The sequence below is a fragment of the Meleagris gallopavo genome, chromosome 4 (genome assembly GCF_905368555.1).
Source record: "Meleagris gallopavo chromosome 4, MGAL_WU_HG_1.1, whole genome shotgun sequence".
Taxonomy (NCBI): Eukaryota; Metazoa; Chordata; class Aves; order Galliformes; family Phasianidae; genus Meleagris; species Meleagris gallopavo.
In genome coordinates, this window is record NC_139407.1 from 2,543,251 (window position 1) to 2,563,414 (window position 20,164).

The 20,164-nt window shown below is 38.7% G+C and overlaps 1 protein-coding gene across 10 annotated transcripts in view; it reads left to right on the forward strand.

The window, feature by feature from the left end:
* Positions 1-20,164, forward strand: part of RAPGEF2 (Rap guanine nucleotide exchange factor 2) — a 174,221-nt gene that overhangs the window by 120,781 nt on the left and 33,276 nt on the right. For 8 of the 10 annotated variants that reach the window (XM_085222021.1, XM_085222027.1, XM_085222023.1 and 5 more), the window contains 5 exons: positions 8,893-9,024; positions 15,220-15,397; positions 17,040-17,176; positions 17,582-17,740; positions 19,431-19,583. In XM_085222021.1, coding sequence (XP_085078147.1) covers positions 8,893-9,024; positions 15,220-15,397; positions 17,040-17,176; positions 17,582-17,740; positions 19,431-19,583 — 759 coding nt within the window. The remainder of the gene's footprint in view (positions 1-8,892; positions 9,025-15,219; positions 15,398-17,039; positions 17,177-17,581; positions 17,741-19,430; positions 19,584-20,164) is intronic. The other 2 variants (XM_085222025.1, XM_085222026.1) reach the window with 2 other exon arrangements.

The window sequence follows — 20,164 nt, forward strand, 5'->3', positions numbered from 1 at the left end:
GGCCACTGCTTTTTCTGCTTGGACAAATGACGTGGACCTGGAAGGGATTTTCTGGGTCACTGCCTTTATGCAGTGGGTTGCACAGCACGCTCAGGACTTTCTCTGGCTTCAGTTTGAAACCTCCTCTACCACAGCTCCTGTCGAGACTGCTTTTGAGAGTCTGTGTTTCTCTAGGCAACAACTTTCTTTCATTTTTTTGCTCATTAGTTTTTGCACTTGCATTGCATTTTTACTGTAAATGCTTCGTTTTGTCCTTCCTATTTCTTGGTAGTGATAATATGCTTGGCTGATGTTAAAAGGTGCTTTATGCACCTTCTCAAACTACTTCCTGTAATAATTTTGGTAGTTTTTCAAATGTGTGACTTTAAGTTCACCTTTATTGAAAACACACAGCTGGGAATCTGTGCAAGCTTTCAGGGAAAATCTCTCCTGGAGCCAAGGACAAGAGCCCCAAACTAGTGTGTTTCTGGATGATGCATGCAGTGATTTCATTTTCCTATTCTGCCTCGTCACCTTAAACAGTTCAGTCACCTAATCGGGTAACTGACTGGAATTGTTTTCATGATCATTTCTGACTGATAAATTCCTAGGCTGTTGTTGTTTTGTTTTGTTTTTCTCTAATTGCTTGACCTTGCATCTTTTAAGCAGCACACTCACCAGTCCTTAGCTCCACGTGGGCATCGTACTGCTCTCATGGACGTGTCCTGCTCATCCTTTGTGCCATCCGGATCTCTTTGTGCCGTACCAGCAGGATTTGCCACCATGTTTGTGATGCATCTCCATCTTTATCAATTTCTATGCTTCTTACACCCCGCTTGGAAACATTTACTGCTTGGTTTGCCCTTCGTTTTTGTCTGTGATTGGGTACGAAACAAAATCAACGCAAGGCGTAAGAAAGCCCTTCTGATGAAACCTTCAACACTTGACATTGCATACATATCATATGTTTTTAGTTTTGGTCGAGACTCTTTACTTTTCTGTAGTGGTCAGTTTTTACCTCTGCTGGCCCTGCTCCTTGTATGCATTTTAGAGTGCTGCTTAGGAAACCTACGCTGAGTCTGAATGCAAGGTGTACTACTTGGGCATCCCATCATTTATGAAAACATAATGCAGGATTTAAAACATTTTGTTTGAAAATATTTGAATTCACATTTCCTGTAAACATATAGATACACTTACAGTACTCTTGAACCTTTTTTACCTTCACAACTTTAAACATAAATCTTTTTCTGATTTCCTATGGAAGCAAAATTGCTAACCATGCTGTCTGATCCTTCCTCTTCCACAAGTTCACGTACCAGGTCAAAGAGTTTAGCATTTACAGATCTCCAAAACTCCTGAAAGTAGGCTATTTAGTTTCTAGTTCAGCAACAGACATTTGCAAATGAAACAACAAAGCAGCCACGAGACCAAGTGTTTAGAAATATCATCAACTGGAACATGTATTACATTAGTATGGAAATCAATTATTCCCAGGAGACAAATCTCTGCAAAGCCAGGCTTTATTAATTTTGTCCTCCAGATCTACTGCTATTAAATAACAGGAGCTTTTGCTGAAGTGGCTGAGCTCATTAACTGGGCAGAGCAGTTGGTCACTAAGTGACCTCTTTTCAGAATTGTTAACTGGGCTCACAGCAATGCAGAAATCTTTGTATTCCTGAAAATAGGGTACTTATTGCTCTATAACCTAGCTTAACTGTTGTCTAGGGCACTGAGTTCTGTAAAATGTTTAGAGTGTTTTGCTTGATGGTCACAGGTACAGTTCTCTACCATTTTACCTACAGAGCAGTATGGTTTTTGTTGAGACAGTGCATTTCTTTAAGGGAGGTAATTAAAACACTGTGGTATTAGAGTGATTATTTTTTTATTATTATTTTTTACTTCCTTTCTACTCTCCCACCTTCAAGATATTCCAGATGAAAATTGGGATGTCTCACAGTGGTCTGCAGTTGTAGCTGAGGCCTCTTCGTCTGTCAGTTTCCATTATTTCCCCAGTATCTTCCCAACTTTAGTCAGTGTTTGAGGGAAGCTGTTAGCTTGTAGGTAGCTGTGGGCTGCACACACAGCACAGACTCCAGGATTGTAAGTAGGAATGCTTGCTGAGGGCAAGTCCAAGCTGTCTGATGCAGCATTACACATGTACAAGGCTTGAAATGCTGGAACAGAGATCTTGCTGAGCATTAGTTCAGTGCGACAAGGAATAGAGCCCCATGTAGACTTCAGATGCTTTTTAAAACAGAAAGAATTGGCCGATGTGAAATACTTACTAATGGAAAACCAGGAGTAAGACCTGCAAATCCTACCTCCTTCGTTCTGCAGTGTTTCACTTCAGCTCTGCTGCTTGGGAGAGAATGTTAGCAGACAGAGAAAAATCTCGCAGCAATTAAGCAGCAGATGAAGACAGAATTGCACATCTTCTCTGTGAAGTAGATTAAAAGAATGTGCACAGGGCCTGAATTATGGCAGTTATTCTCTGCAAAATCAAAGTGGCTGCTAAGACAAGGTGAGGCAACGTGACCTAGGTGGTGTGAGAGGGCAGGACTTGTGTCTTGCATGCAGCTGAGGTTCAGAGAGTTGTCTCTACGTGCATCTGTATCCACAGTCAGCAGTTGAGGAACACGTTCTCTATTTTGATCCCGTGGGCAGAACTGCTCCAACATTAAGAACAACAGAGCCAGCGTTTTAAAAGTACCAAATTATCTTTTGTTGCCAAATGAAGAAGTTACACTTTTTCTGAGCGAGACAGAATTCTGAATAAACTTCTGAATAAAGTTCTAAGTTGAAATACTCTGATCTTGCAGAACTGTTGCTTCAGGTAGCAGAATTGTTGCTAATGGATTGAATATATTACAATGCTTTGTGTTCAGAATCTCAGAAACCTGACCAGAAGCTTTGGAGAATTATATCCTCAGTTCAATGTATTTTAGTTCAAACCCACTACACTTTTTGTTTGTTTGTTTGTTTGTTTGTATTCTTGATTCGTTGTCACTATAAATATCTGTGTGATACTTTTTTCTTTTCTCATACATTATTTGAGCTGATGCCAATAAATTTGTTTGCCAAAGGAATAATGCTTATGTGAAATTTCCTGCAAAAGATGCTTGAATATAGAACATTATATTGAATCTGTGGCACTGAAGCTGTCAAAAAAAGGCTAGTCTTACAGACCTGGTTCTACAGCAGATAAGGCAGTTAAGTTAAAGAAGCATGAGCATGTGTTAGTGATCCATTTTGTACTTCTCTTTTGAAAAGGATTGTCCCTGAGAGCTTTTCTCCATTCCCCTGATAGCCATTTACATTTCACCACCTCTGTCCCTATGCAGAAGTCAATAGTCCTCCAAGCAAGGGATAATTATGTTCGATGCATTAAACGCTCATAGGATTAGCTGCTGAGAGCTATGAGATGTACATTAAGTGGCAGGCGTTGTGTGTTTTGTAAGGGAAACAAAATGAACTTCCCACATGTGCTACATCTTGCTCATTCTCTCCCTGAGACCAGCAGGGCACATTGCATTGCACTAAGCCCCTGAATAGTTTTATGGGGGAGTACTTACAGAAAAGTATTAGTGCAGGAAAATTCTAACGAGCTTGCCTGACAAGGTCCTTGCAGGTCTGTGTTGCTTTCTGTTGTTAGAGAGGTTCTGTCATGGGCTTTGTATGTAAACAGTCTGCTTAACAGATTGCACAGATGCAGTGTTTTCAGAACGTGGATTACATCTCGAATGTTGAACTCCAGATGAAGAACATCTTTAAGAATAAGTCTGCATGAGCTTTGAGTCACCACTTCACACAGAGATACCTGTCTGATTGGGGAAAATATCTGCATTCAGGATGCATGAGCTACTTTTGCATAAAGTGAACAATGTACAGAATTCATCGTTCAACTCAGAAGGTTTCTTCTGTTTTTATTATTTAACTCTTCTCTTGCTCAAGTTAGCAGAGAAAATACATAGATACTTCAGATTTTCCATCCCACCCCTACATAAAAGGAAATCCTGCTTCCGTGGGAATTGCATCCAAATTTGAACTGTGCATAGCTTGAACTCCTTTTTTAATTTAACTCTGTGCTGGACATGTCAGCTTGCATCACGTCCTTAGGCAGAATCAATAGAAGTTAGTTTATTATTCTGTAATTACTTACATTGACTGCTGTGTTTTAAATTACTGAACCATAAAAAATTGTTTTCCTTGATGTCTCTCTTGGTTTGAGAAAGAATTATGTTGAAATAGCACACAAATAGCATGCTGATGAATACTTAACATCAGTAGAAATGTTTCTTACTTCAGTCATTAGATATGACAAATGTGAGAGCATCAAAAGAAAAAGCAGATTTACAAACATTTAATAGAAAATTGAATGCTTACATAAAATAGTGAAATAAGATGTTACTGTATTGATAGGATAATAAAGAATACTGGGTTTGTAAGCTAGACTACAATACAACTTCTTTTTTCAATGGAGGAAAATGGGAAAGACTAAGTCATAGTATTTATTGTATGTGATGGTGTTTATTATTCTCTCATTAGTAAGAAGGCTTAAGATATGCATTTAGTAACAGCATGTAATTACAAGCATTAATGTATTTCATAGCACTGCAGTGTCTGTTGTTACAATATTTTGTTAGGCAACAGGTGCTACAAGTGCAGAGATGCATGTGTTTAGAGGCTGAAGAATTAATGTTTGTATTTCTTCAAGGTCAGAAATTGTAAGCGTGTCATAAAGGAGATATTTTGTGTTGTCTCATGTCCTCCAAACTTGCTCCAAACCTCGGGTTGCCTAATTACCTGAGGTTCCTTCCAGCCTCTGCAATTCTGTGATCATGTACTGGTTTGTTCAGTAGGGTGAACCCAACGAGCTCAAGTGCTTGATAAGGAGGAGGATGAACCTGGCACAGCCCCTGCAGTGGCACGTAGTCATGGCCTCTTGTTAGACAGAAAGGCGTGCTGGAGAATAGGAGAAAGTCATGATGTTCCTAAAATAGGAGGAAAGCATTCAGAGCAAAGTAATTGTTAGCTTTGCGTGCATGGAATGGTGACTCATTTTGAGGGTGGAAGTAATAAAACGCTGCTTTTAAGATAGACAGTTATGTTATGGTTTAAGATCTGTATGTTTCAACATGGAGATACAGCTTGTCCTTAAGAAAGTTTCCCAGATTTGTTTTTTTTTTTCCCTTTGTTTTATTATTTTCAAGTAGTAAATGCTTGAAGTTCCCAGATCCTTTCTTCCCCATTTTATCTATGTGCATGTAAACCACTGAAATGTGTTCATCTATACATGCACACTTTCCAAGAGCTACAAGCGTGTGCGTTGTTCTAAACTTTCTTTTCCCAGCTGTGTTATACCTTCGTATTTTTCACTTCCCAAATGTGTCTTTGAAAACTGGTTGGCAGGACAGTTATCTGCTCCTTGTCATGGCTATTAATTATTTAATATAGTGTCCATGTAATATTTTAAACTTATATTTACCGAAGAATGAATCATGCGTTTATTTTTGTAAATTAGCCTGCCATGTTTTCGTTCCATCTGCTAGTTCATCCTCATGCTGCGGCTGCCAGTGTTTGATAGCAAAGTTCAGAGTCACTGTAAGTTGCTGGCTTCAGCAGAGCTGTAGTTTGGTGTTGTTCTTGCAGAGCTTATTATACAAAATACACAAGTTGCATTTCTCCCCTTGTTACTTTGAAGGATTCCTAGCCATTTTTTAATAGAGATGCAGAAAGGGATGCACAAGGTGCTCTTTGGCTCTGGTGGCATTGGTAGTGCCTGAAATCCCTCACAGCTGATGCTGCATGGAGAGAGCAATGTGCCCTTAGGTTTTCTCATGTTATGGTAGGATCCAGAGGGTAAGTGCTGTATCTAGCCTTTATGCACTTACAGTGCTACAAGTCAGCCTTTACTCTAAATGCTAAAGCTGTTGAGTGGAATGCTAGTTGAAAACAAGCATGAGTGCTTAAATTTCACAGGAAAGAGATATTCCATAACACTACAAATAGATCCATAGCAGTGAACTGTCAAGTCTTCCAAAGACAGGGATTGATGTTCTTAGTCATTTCTTGACTGGGTACAACAGTGGAGATTCCTGATGTTATTTTCGAACCGTGTTCTCTTTTTTGCTGCAAGTAGGAAATTAAGTCTAAATGCCGTGGTTTGGGCCAGACGGCTTTGTGCGGGTTGCTGGCACTGCTCAGGGTGTTGAAAGCTGTGTTTTATTCTCGCACTGCTTACTGAAAACTGTTTACCCAATGTCATCCTCTGCAATAGAAAGGGCTGTCAAATCTTATCTCGAAGATTTCGACGCATGCTTTTTTTGTTGTCATCAGTACCTTTGCTTTTTCCCTTGGTGTGCAGCTCTGTCTGTTATATAATTTAAATAGGAGTGTGTGACTAAGACAGAAATGCATGCACTTTGCACTTCTCACGCACTCTTTGTTGAGCTCACAACGTAAGTGTTTCAACCTCCACGCTGTCTTTTATTTCTTCTCACACAGCTTCTCACCTTAACTTGTTTGGGGGTAGGGCAGTTGAACTGGATGTCGCTTTTGGGCACGTTGCACAGTGATGTAGTATTTTGCAAAGATGTGAGCATGTGCTTCCTGCTTGTGAATAGTCCTATTTGATTAAGATCAAAGTGACTGGCTGGGTTGCCCTGAGTAAAATGCCTGCTTCTGATCTGCTGCTGTCACCACTTGGCAAGCCCATCACATGCGGCATGGCTTTGACTCTGGGAGCTCTTTTGAGACCAGTAGTCACCAGACGTTCAGCTGATTGTCTACAGCCAAAATTCAGAAGGCTTGCTTTTTCTTTGCCTTGTTTTTTATCAGTTGCGGTGCAACCTCCTGCCTCTTCTATCTCCTACGTAGGAACAAAACAAAGACCCACTTAAAACACTAATTGCAGCCATTATGCTAAACAAAGATGGATTTCTTTTTCTTTTAAACGTACTAACTGGCTTTGCTTTGATGTAAGGTTTTAAAGAGTTGTTATTGCATTCATTAAAAATAAATGCAATTATTAGTGACTTGGAGACATTTGAAGGGCACTGTGAAAAATGAATGTGTTCGGCTGAACTCAAGACTGCTGATGATAATCAGCTTCCTTTGGAGTTAATGTTTATTTGTGATTGAAACAGTTACTACTTCCTGAAATAAAAATCTTTCAAAATATTATACGATATCTATTTTGTGAGTTGTCATTAAGCGACGTGTGTCCACGTGTTAAAATAACATATAGGATTTGCAAATATCCCTGGAATACTTTTAATTCTAGGGGACTGTATTTTCAGAACCAAGTGGAATGTTCAGTGACATGTCATAAAGGCCATGGAGGCTCACTTCCTTCACATTCTATGTATAGAATATATTCTGATTTTTAGAATGGTCTGAATTCAAGAGGCACCTGGATGAGGAGCTACGAGATATGGTTTAGTTTGTGGTAGCAATGGTGATGAGAAGATGGTTGGACTAGATGATCTTACAAGTCATTTCCAGCCTTGTGATTCTATGATTCTATGAATTGTGATCAGAAATTAATACAGTGGCTTGAATATCCTCTGTAGTTTTGTGCTGATTCAAATGAAAAAGGAAGTAGCAGGATCAACAGATTGGTACAGGAAATGCCAGTCAGTCGAAATGCGACTGAGGTTTCTGGCTGCCTGTGGTTTGACCACACATCCTGAAGTCAGGGTTCTTTCAGGGCACGTACTGTGAACAGCCTTCTGTCAGGCATGCAGCTGTAAAACCTTTCAGTACCTCTAACTGTATCGAGCCAGTCGTTTTCTGAAGCACAGCCGTTCTTATGACTTACAGCTGACTTTCTGCCTAACCTTTCCTACTGGTTGACTTATTCTGTCTTAATATTGGATGAGCTCTTAATTCCGTTTCCATCCAGGGTGAATGGTAGTTGTGCCAAGGTAGCATTAATATCTGACATGGGTGGACAACTCCACATTGTTACTCTGTTGAGATGTGCATCTTCCCTGTCTGAGTTGAAACATCAAAAAATGAATGAAGAGTTTTGTGGTTTTTTGTGTTTTTTTTTTCCCTCCAATTATTGAAACATTTGTTGCATGTCAAACTGATAGTTTAACATACTTTTATTAGTGATCAAGGGAATGAAAGCTTTTTTGGGGAGAGGAGAAATAGCATTTAAAGGTTTATTCATCAATCTTTTCTTTCTGCAATCTGGTAGGGCTTACAGTTCTTACGGATTTTGATGGGAGCAGATGTAAAGTATATGTCACAAATCTTTGGTGAATGGCTGTTAAAAGATCAAATGCACCATTTTGTTTCATTCTTCAGCAAAGCACGTTAGCAAACTCATTTCAGGATTGCAGCTCTTTGCTGTTGTACTGGTCTTCCCATGTTTCCTTTTTGCCACCATATTCTTTCACCCAAAGTAGAACAGACAGTTCAGTGGCTTGGATTTTACTTTACTTGTCTGTAATGCACCTTGTCTACTTCAGAAGCAAGAGTTGGTCAAATCCAGAACATTCTTTGCTGTAATTCTGTGACTTTACTCACTGTTAATTCTAATCTAAAGGAAACCATTGATGTTGCCAGCAGTGTAACATTCATATGAAGTTGAATTCTACCCAAAGTACATAGTAAGAAACTGGAGTGTCTTGGCACAAAAGTTATTGCTTCAATTACGTTTGTTTTCAGAACTTTTTTTTTCTTTTTTGCATCTGTTCTTATATTTCAGCACCTGCATTATGTTGCTGACCTCTGCACCAATGTAAAAAACTGTAGAAATTTTATGCTTTATCCTCAGACCCCAATGGTTTTCTTAGTACAGTTGGTACTGGCAGAGAGTAAAGCGCGACATAAATGATTTAAATGCATTTGTCTGTGTATCTACATCAAATTGTAATGATGCTTTTTCTGCTCCACCTGTAGCTTCCTGCAGATTTCACAAAGCTGCACCTTACTGACAGTCTCCACCCACAGGTGACCCACGTTTCATCCAGTCACTCAGGATGTAGCATCACAAGCGATTCGGGAAGCAGCAGCCTTTCTGATATCTACCAGGTAAGACAGGAGTGCACCAGCTGGGAGGTGTTGACAGTGTTAATGGATCAATGCCTAGATTACTGTGTATTGTCAGTTCTTATCTGAAGAAGTCTCTAATAGATTTCAAAAGACAAATTTTGGTTTGAATCAGCATAATTTCAAGATTTTGTCTACTACTTAATAGATAGGATGTTGCAAAACTCAGCAGGTAACTTGTTGCACGGTGACGTCTTTCCTTTGTTACCTTCAAGTCAGCAGTGTAGGGATAAATAGTGTTTTGCAATGTTTCAGGATTCCATTTCATGAATTTTGTTTGCACTTTGTGATTTTTTTGGAGAGGAAATGTCCTGAACTTCAGTTTGGAGATCCAGTGCGGCACTTCTGCAGGGCTGTCTGGTGGGACTTAAAGCAACAAAGGAACTCTGGTTCTGATGCCAGCACAGCACCACACCTCACCTTTTCTGAGCATCTGTTTTACCATTTGCAGAACAACAGCTGTGATTTTTGTTGCTACTTCAATACAACTTTGAGATCTGTTGACAAAAAGTGCCCTGAGCCGGCATTATGGTTAAAAGCTAGATCAGAATTTCAAAATTATAGATTTAGAATCTTGTATTTTTCTGGATGATGTATCAGTCTTGATATGGATTGGCTTTGAATTCTGAAACATACTTAAAAGAAAACATTCTCAGTGAGAAGAACCTGACTTGAGGGATGAATCCCATTTCTTCACCCTTTGGAGACCCAGTGCTAGGACTGGTGAGATTTCAGGTTGTTATACTGCTGGGTGGAGGCTCTTGTTGCAAAGTCCTGTGCTCTTCATTTGGAGTAGCATGAGTTTTGAGGCATTTAACGTGAAACAGATCCTAACGGTGTCTAGAATGTTTGAGATGCGCATGCTTGTTTTAAATCTAAATTAAAACAAAAATTAGATAAAATAATTTGAGGGAGTCTAGATATTGATAGGAGTCCTAGATAAGATCTAGGAGTCTAGATCTTGATATTTTTAACTCTTGCCAAATCCTCTAATAGGAAACCATAGCAATTTCTGAAAAGGTGAATCAAATTGAATTTAAACCAATCTATCAAAAGGCTATGCTGTGGAGAAACATCAGAGAAATGCTGCTTCTTGTAGTTGCCAATTTGATATATGACTCCTGTAGTAAGTTTTGTTTACAAAAATGGAGTCATCAGGATGGTAGAGAGAGCTACTGATATTTTTTTAAGTATTTACGTGGAGAATATTTACTATTACATTATATATAAAAAATAAAGTCTAATTAAAAAGAGAACACTTCGTCACATGCTTACAAGTATTTTCTGATTTTGTCAGTGAATCTTCAGTTAATTCCTCATTTGAAAAACTCTTGGCACAGATTTATTGTAATCTGTATAATCACACAACGTCTGAGAATTTATTAAAATAACCTATGTTCCTGCAGACATCAAGTGCTATAAGCATTTATTGTGGAATATTTTATGTTAGAACATGTACTTTAAGCCTATACTTTCAAGAACAGCAATAAAAATACATTCATGGCCTTTTCAGACTTTTTTTAATTAATCATGAAGCTGAATCTTCAGATGCTTTCAGCATTGAGCTGAGATCATTTCCTTTTAAATATTAATGCTGTAACTAAATTTGTTTGTCAAATGTTGCACATGAAAGAACTTCTTTTTAAGACAAGAATTATTTACCAAAATAAGACAAGTAATCCTTTGTCTTTGCCTCACCTAAGTCTAAAAATACATTTCAGGTGCCCATCAGTAAGGCGTTAAACGCTGGAACTTTTATTTTAGGAAATCAGTTCACAGAGGGACTGTAATGTGGCTGCAGAGGAAGGGGATGCAGAGTGTTGGTAGCTTGTGTGCAAACTGGTGTTGGTCAAGAACAATACTTTGCTTTTGCCTTGCGTTGCAGCTTCTCCTGTTTAGTCATGTATCTCTTCCTATACACTTTTTAAATGCTTCCTATCCCTGACATGTTTATCATCAGCTGATGATCCTGCTTAGAGAGTGTGATTTAAGCCCGTGAATTTGTGGCTTCCCCTCTCTCTCTTGGGAAGGCATTGTGTTGTTGGAGGTCTTTCCTTCGTCAGCCTTTCTTTACCTTATCCTGTCCTTAGACTGAGGGCTTCCCGTTGGCCCTGTGTGCCCTCCCATCTGTCCCAAACTCTCCCAGCAGTAAAGGAAGTGGGTAACATCCTTTCCACGACCCTCCCAGGATGCCTGTACACTAGGATATTGTCAAGATGTCAGCTTTGTTTTCCCATGAGTCTGATACTGGTCCTCTTTGAAGCAAGGTCTGTGTAGGATTTTCATGGCCACCTGCCCTCTTGGCAGTGCAGTTTCAGAAAATAATTGGACAGCCTTAAAGTTGTGTAAGATTTGTATGTTTGCAGTAGTTAAAATTGATTGCAATGTGTATTACAATAATTGTATAACACTCAATTTCATATTACAATTAGTTATAGGGGTTGAATTTCATAGCAGTTTATTGATATTGTAGTGTCAGTATCCTTGGTGTTTTTGACTAAAAAGTCAAAAAGGAATATTTTTGCTAATAAACATTCTTCGTTTCACTTTTCCTGTGTACTTTCAGCCCTTTGACTGTGATAATGACAATGATTAAAAAAAAGGAGTGGGATATTTTTGAATGAGGCTTGTCTGTTTTCTTTATTAACTAGAAATACGACATAGATGAACCTGCTTTTGATCTGCACAATAACAGTTTTGATTTTTCTCCACTATTTTCTCTTGCACATTTGCATATTCTGTGTTTTTCTGTTAGTGCTGGTCACAGAGGGGCATTCATTCTTTAAAATTGATGAATTTCTTTTCTCTTTTTTCACCTTAAAAGGTGGAACATTTCTCCATTCTCTTCCCTTGAATATTGTCCACAGTTCTGGGACACCTGATAGACCAGTTTTCTCAAAAACCCAAGCAGCCTGGCCACGAACACCTCCAGGATGATTCTCTTGAACTGAACTACTCTGTTCTTTCTTTACCCCAAAGTAAAGAATATGTGTTTGGTGTGTGTGCAGGCACTGAGCAAGGAAGTAGTTACCCTGAGAGCTGCTTGATTATAAAGAAACAGATTTGTTGAGTGAGCACATGTCCCCTTGACCTCTTCTCACCTGTTCCCTGACAGATATCCAAATCAGTTGGAGGAGAACGTAAAAGCAGTCATCTTCCTTAGCTGTTCATGTTGTCCATCCCTTCTCATGTGATGCTCGTGTTACCTCCAGAAAAGTTGGACTTAATCACTTTCCTCACAGTCAAACAAAACCAACAAGGTCTTCATTCTCTAGTCTGCCATGTTGGGCCAAATGAGAATGACAGTCTTTTCATTAATATTTTTCCCTGCAAAAATAATTCTAAGAGGCAATGGCTATCTGAGGAAAACTTACTCAGTGTGCTTTTACTTTTCATATTTCTGTCTTCATTTTACTATATGTACTTAATTAACTTTTACCACTTAAATTTAGAACAACCTTTGGTCTTGGACGCAGCGAATGAAGCAGGCATTTTTGTATCACTTCATTATTAGTCTTATTGGGCACAGCTTAGAAATAGGTAGGTCTCTTCATGCATTGAAAGCGAAATAACACTTCGCCTCGAGGTTGAGAATCTCAGCCTCCTGAGTTTCTTGTTGGTGATGTGACAAATGAAATCCTAGGCTGTCACTGTTGCATGATTCCTTTGGAAGCTTCAGCAAATTTTTCGTGACATTTTTTCAACCGTGAAGAAAATTTTCATGGCTTCTGGTATTCCGATTTTGGAGAGACATTCTCTTGAATTTAAGCTGCAACCAATTTTTCATACATAAATGTAAAAAGAGTGCATGAGGGTAAAGGATTCAACATGTACCTATGACAGTGTACAGTGTTCTGAGGTGTATTTCATCCTTGTTAAAAATGCCTTGGAAATCTTCAAGCCTCACCACTGAGCATGGGATAAACTCTGCAGGATATGCATCTTGTTTTCTGGATTTTCTCTTGTGACAAAGAAGCCCCTAACCCCAGCGGACCTCACTAATTTTCCTCTAGTCTTACACAAATGTATAGCTGTTATTTCCATAACTAAAAGTTCCTATGCAGACACTGCATTTTCTAACTCACGGTGGAGTAAAAAAGTGGAACTAGATTGAGACGAGGTTCGGTGTGGCAGTTAAGAGGACACTGAACACTTGATGTTACATTTAATGTTATTAAGCCTTAAGCAACTAATTTATTTCGAGTAGATACGTGGATGTGTGCTTCTAACGTGAAGGCATACCCAGTTATTCTACATAACATAGCAAAACTCATGCAAAACTTTTGCATATGTGAAGTGGGAAGGCGTATTTGTGGGAAGAGGTTCTTTATGTTTTCTGCAACAAATGTGTATTGCCTACATGCAAAAGCTGCATATTCTTCCCTTGCTGACTTTTGTGTGTTAACTACATGATGCTTGAAAAAGTGCATCTTTCTCTTGCATGGTAAGATGTCTTACATTTTACTGCTGCTCTCTGTGATTGCTGTGTTCAGTTCTGAGTTTCAAGGATTTGTACTTACTGATAACTATTAAACTATCTGAATGACAAAGCAACTGTTCCTGCTTCTGTCAATGACTTTGGTTGCTACAAGGATTTAATTAGCTCAGTAAGATGTGATCATCCCTCAGGAAATAGTTGCATCCTTTAGTTACAGTGTTTAAGGTATTTTCTGAATACAAAGCCGCATTTAATTTTTTTTTTTAGTATTTGTAATTTGTCCTTTTTTTCTTAGGGCTTCTATCCTAAAGCAATAAACTGAAAGTGGGCAGTCAACTTTTTTTTTTTTTTTAAACAAAACAGAATTTTTTTGTACAGTATGTGGAATTTTCTTGGATTCCAGAGTACCTCTTGTATGTTAGCGCTGTGTGACTAAGCTTAATTTTGTATTCAGCTTTCCATCCTGCTTTTGAGAAAGCTTATTCTGAGCAGGTAAGAGTGGCACTCATTAGTAAAGGGAGGATTTGCAAAACCAACTTGTGAATTAGTCACACTATCTCTGGAATTGTCACAGCTGGAGACTTATTCTGACAGATCCGTGTCATAAGCTGCGAGTCTACTGACTCATCATCGCTAATTTTTCCACCAGTCTTTTTTGATGAAATGTGTTTTGTAAGAGTAGTCAGAGCAACTGCTTAAAATGTATCATAGGGAGCGTTGATGTTAAACACAGCAAGACTGCTAATGAAAGCACTGCTAGCAGTATTGCATTTTTGTGATTTCTTTGTATGCTGATAACAGCCTTCTTTATCCTGTTTCAGGAATGCTCAGCATTTTTTTCTTTTCTTTCTCCTTTTAAAAGCATAGTAAGAATAATATGAATATTGCCTGGGTGCTGCTATGATGATTTTCGTGTTAGCAGATGATAGTGTGAAAGCTTGCTACAAACACGTGTTGTTATGTTGTAGGGTTGAGGTGTGTAGGAGCATTGCTGGTAGGTCTGATCCCTCTCCAGCCATGTGCCATCACTTGCAAGGAGGTTGTATACGATGTCATTAAAGTAACAAAAGTCAGCCATGCCTAGTCAGGCAAAAGTATAGAAGCTCATTCTATTGAAATACAACTATAATTTGTCTTACCTTCTCTGTGTTTAAAGGGCAATCAATTTTTTTCTTTTTATATTTTTAGACAGATTTATGTAAATCACAGCAATGAAACAGGCTTTGGTGTCTGTGTTTGTCCTATGTCGTATTTTTAAAGACACAGAGGCATTTTTTGCATTCATACAACATCTGAAAAAACTTGATTTTGTCAAGCCATAGCTTAAAACTTTCTCATTAGAAGATTGCATTCATAAATGTCTGAAAATTTAATGTTGGGGCAGGAACATAAAATGTTTTAAATTAACTGTTTTGATTTTCTTTTTATCTATTTTTTGTCTATTTTGAGGAAAAATTTCTTGGGATAAATTGCTTTCAGTTCCCTCGGGACATGCTAATTAAATAATGTATGTTGAATCCTGTTTATGTATGACTGATTAAAATATGTTGGAAGCTGTATAAACATTGTTCTGGGGTTGATTAATGATTAGTTGTTTTAAAAAGAAATAAAAAATATATATATAAAAATCAGTTGAGAGATTAAATAGAATTTATGTCTATGTACTAAGTGGGAAACTGGAGCAGTGTCGAGCATATTTGAATACTTCAAAAAAAAAAAATGTTTATACTTGAATTTAGGCTACAGAAAGTGAGGCTGGTGATATGGATCTCAGTGGGTTGCCAGAGACAGCAGTGGATTCTGAGGATGATGATGATGAAGAAGACATTGAAAGGGCATCAGATCCTTTGATGAGTAGAGATATTGTCAGAGATTGCTTGGAGAAAGACCCAATAGACAGGACAGATGATGACATTGGTAAGTATTACAGTGTAGTAAAATACAATCAAATCTATTTTGACTCCACCAAAAAGTGTACTTTTGAAATGTAAGGATTTTAGGTTTTGGCTTTTGTAGTTGGTTAGCTTAGTGTCTATTCTTATTATTAGTTGGTTATTGTTTTTATTGGTTGACTCATACAGAACAGTGAATGAGTACAGCCAAAGGTGCAGAAAGTGCACATGGTATGGGTGAAAACAATCCGTGCTGGCCTTCCATGTTTCAATGTTCTATTTCTAATTGATATCAGGACTTTATGAAGTAAGTATTTCTGCTTTTACTTATTAAGCATAAGGAGGCATAAGACCTTTCACATAAATGTGAATCTACTAAAACTAATTTGCTATGTTAATGTACAGACTAATATCTTGAAAGCAAAGCAATGCATAACTAGAATTATTATATTACCATTTCTAATTGAATTTGTTTTACTGGCTTGGGGTTTTGTTTTTTATTTTTTTCTTTAATCAAAATATAACTAAATGATGATTAAGTTTGATTATGAGATAATTAAAGGGCTAGAACATCTCTCATACAAGCAAAGGCTGAGAGAGCTGGAACTGTTCATCCTGGAGAAAAGAAGTCTCAGGGTGATCTCTTCTATGCATACAAATACCTGAAGGGAGGATGCAAAGAGGACAGAACTGAGCTCTTTTCAGCAATACCCAGTGCCAGAACAAGAGTCAGTGGGCACAAAATGAAACGTAAGGGGTGCTGTCTGAACACCAGGCAGCACTTGTGCCATGCAGGTGCTGGAGTCCTGGCATAGGCTGCCCAAAGAGGCTGTGGAGTCCCTTCCTCCTTGGAGATCTCCCAAAGCTGCCTGGACATGGGCCTGGGCAGCTGCTATGGGTGGCCCTGCTGCAGCTGGGGCTGGGCCTGATGGACCTGGCATGCCCTGCCAACCTCAGCCATCATGGGATTATGCATAAATAAAACTTTAGGAAAAAGATGGACTATTTCCAGTACACTTAGATAAAAATAAATGCAAAAACGTCTAGTGTTTAGGGCATATAATCCCTCTCTATTAAGGAGAAAAATGAGCTCTATCAAAAAATCAAAACATGGGAGAAGCTCATAACTGAGTACAAGTGGAACTCCAGTACACACAGAAGACAGAACAACACCAATCCTATTCTATCCAGTCCATCCTAAGGGAACTTTTGAACATTTCAAGTTACAGCCATGTACAAATTACTGTTAAGTCTAGACTGGACACAGAAGGAATGGACTTACAAGGAACTTGCTCAATTTTGTGAAATTTCCTCTCTTGATATTTTGAAGTGTTTTATATAGACCTGTCTTAGTTTTAATGGAGTTGCTGGTCTGGCTGAATGGAGAATTAGTTTCATTGGCTGTATTCAGAGCTTTTGATTGCATTACAATTCTTCCACTATGCTGACTTTTACTTTGCAGGGTTTCTATTGATGATATGACCAGCTAGTCTATGCCTACAAAATACTCAGTAATTACAACAGGCCACTGTATATGATTTATTAGTATACTGAAACGATTGTGCAGCATTTTAGCTTAAGTAGCCTTAGGCATCTTTCTGAAGAACCGTCTTTGCTGTGCTTTGTTGTTTTGACATGCATGACTCAGTGGGCTTTTTCTCCTTCAGAACAACTACTGGAATTCATGCATCAGTTGCCTGCTTTTGCCAACATGACAATGTCAGTGAGGAGAGAGCTCTGTGCTGTAATGGTGTTTGCAGTTGTGGAGAGAGCAGGAACTATTGTACTGAACGATGGGGAAGAGGTCAGTGGGCGTTACTTTTGACTCTCCTGTTATACCAGACATCCCAGATTCTACAGTGTAAAGGTCCTATTTTTTGACTTAAAAAAAAATAAGTAAAAGTAACATTGAGCAGGTAAAAGCTGCCTCTTCTTGATCTGCCTTTAGAAGTTTTTTGTAAGTACTTATGCAGTGTTTCTTCAGTAAACGTTTAAGAAAATGGTCTTCATAACACACACGATGCTTCTTGCCTCTTAGAGCTGATTTTGGAAGTATATTTCAGTGTTTTAAAGCCTAGTATATACATCTTGATAATAGATGCAGAAGAAAAGACTGTTCCTTTGGGGAGGAAAAAAACCTGGGGATTGTATCTGTATTGTATGATATTACAATGTCAAGTGATTCAGTCTTCCCACGTTTACTTTGTAGCTGGATTCCTGGTCAGTCATTCTGAATGGCTCTGTGGAAGTGACGTATCCTGATGGAAGAACAGAGATACTGTGCATGGGAAACAGTTTTGGAGTTTCCCCTACCATGGAAAAGGAATATATGAAAGGAGTGATGAGAACCAAAGTGGATGACTGCCAGGTAGAGTGTATAATTGTACAAGCAAAACCACATACAGAAGTAATATAACCAGACACAGCTTTATTTTAAATTGCAGTGTATGCATAAGATCTCCAGTGCATAACCAGTGCAGTACTGGAGAAATGTGGCTCCTGTGTTTGTATGTATGGTCCAGGAAATTGAATTCTCTTCATCCGGATAGGGATTGCTTTGAATGATGAGGTTTATGTGCTTTCTCTAGAGCTTAAGGCCCAGCAGCCTGCTCCATATATCCATTGCTTCACTTTTCTTTTCCATTGCATATATCCTTGCTTTTCAGTTTCATCCCTTTAGTAGAATGTCAAGGTCCATTACCCATTAAAGGCTCTTTTACTTCTGTAGATAATAGCCATTCTTCCTCACTGGACTCAGCTACTGAATCTTAGAGGAATACATCTCTTTGTCTTCTGGTTTTAAGAGTAGATATTTTAGTTTCAGCCAGCCTGGCCTTTCAAGGAAAATGTCTCGGCATTTGCTGTAACACAAGCAGTCAGTTGTAAGGCACGCTTCTTATAGCATAAAATAACCAGCTCAAACTGGACATGTAGTGTTTGTTGACTTCATGTAGGTAAATTAAGCATTTTTGTTGGTTTTGATGGCTAATTAGCTTTCGTGAGATGCCCTTTGAAATAGGTGAAAATGTACTAATGGAGTCACCTGGTTTAGGTTGTCCATCTAACTTTGAATAAACACATAAAATGGCATCTTGTTAGAATAATGTTCTGCAACCAATCCAGATTGTAGGAGCTCTGTTTCAGCTCCTGATAACTACTGGAAACAGAAAAGTTATGTTGATTCATTATGAAGAGTGAGAGAGAAATTCTACTTGGGAATCTCATGCCAAAACTATCATACACAATGATTTTGCAACTTGTCAAATAAGAGAAATACTGTAATTTCCTTTCTGTTGATGGCCTAGGCTTTTTAAGAAGACAGTTTAATCTCAAATATTTGCAAAAAAAAACCCAACCCAAGCCAAACAAAAAAAAAAACAAAGTTGTAAAAATGTATATATTTTTATTTCCAAGTTGTAGTGAGTGGTCACATTTGGATAGTGTAGATGCTGGAATATTCTTAAGATATATGTTCTAGTGCTTACTTTTGGCTGAGTAGGTGATCGTAGAGCTTTCTTTTTTTCCTGCAGTGTGCTTTAATCCAGACTTGATATGCTTATGTGGTTGCTTTCATGAAAAAGAATAAATGTTAGTTTTCTTGATGATTGACTTTTTTTAACAATAAATGAAAATAATTGGGAATAGTAATAAACCCACACACAAAAAACAAAAGCAAAGTTTTTCTTTCAATCTCTTTTACCCCTTTTAAATAGCACACAAAAGGGCTAACATAATGGCACAATATGAGCTATAGGATACTGAGCTTCATCTCTAGAAGCAGGGTGGTTGTAGCTGCTGAACAAAAATGGCTGGTAATGCTAAGTCATCTTGCTGTGATCAATCTTGGGCTCCTTTAATTGCAGGATCATATTGGAAATATTGTGTATTCATCTGCCTACTACAGCTGAACTGCTGATAAGACAAAATTGACTGACTGCAGTTTGAACAACTACTTTTTTGATAATAGAGTACTTGCATCATAAGTCTAAATGTTTGTTGTTGGTTTTTTTTTTTAAAGACTTTACCTTTTAATACTGGTGCGTGATGATTCTTTCCAGTTTGTTTGTATAGCTCAGCAAGATTATTGCCGCATCCTCAATCAAGTGGAAAAGAACATGCAGAAGGTAGAAGAGGAAGGAGAGATTGTGATGGTTAAGGAGCACAGAGAGCTTGATCGCACTGGAACAAGAAAAGGTCACATTGTCATCAAGGTAAGAGCAGAAAGGGGGAAAATCTTGCAAAGGTCTGTGTTTATAAACCTCTGTACTTGGCAGAAGGGGTGCCATTCAGAGGGACCTCAACAGACTTGAAAGGTGGGTCCAGATAAATCTAATGAAGTTCAGCATAGCAAAGTGCAAGGTTTGGCACTTGGGCCGGAGGAATCCCAGGCATCCATACAGAGTGGAAGGAGCAGTCCTTGAGAGCAGCCCTGCAGAGAAGGACCTGGGGGTCCTGGTGGATGAAAAGCTTAACATGAGCCAGCAGTGTGCTCTTGCACCTTGGAAAGCAAATGGGATCCTGGGCTCCATCAGAAGAGGGGTGGCCAGCAGGGACAGGGAGATAATTGTCCCTCTCTGCTCTGCTCTTGTGAGGCCCCACCTGCAGCACTGTGTCCAGGTCTAGAGCTCCCAGTACAAGAAGGACAGAGAGCTGTTGGAGAGGGTTCAGAGGAGCCACAAAGATGATCAGGAGACTGGAGCACCTCCTCTATGAAGACAGGCTGAGGGAGCTGGGCTTGTTCAGCCTGGAGAAAAGAAGGCTGTGGGGTGACCTCATTGCAGCCTTTCAGTAC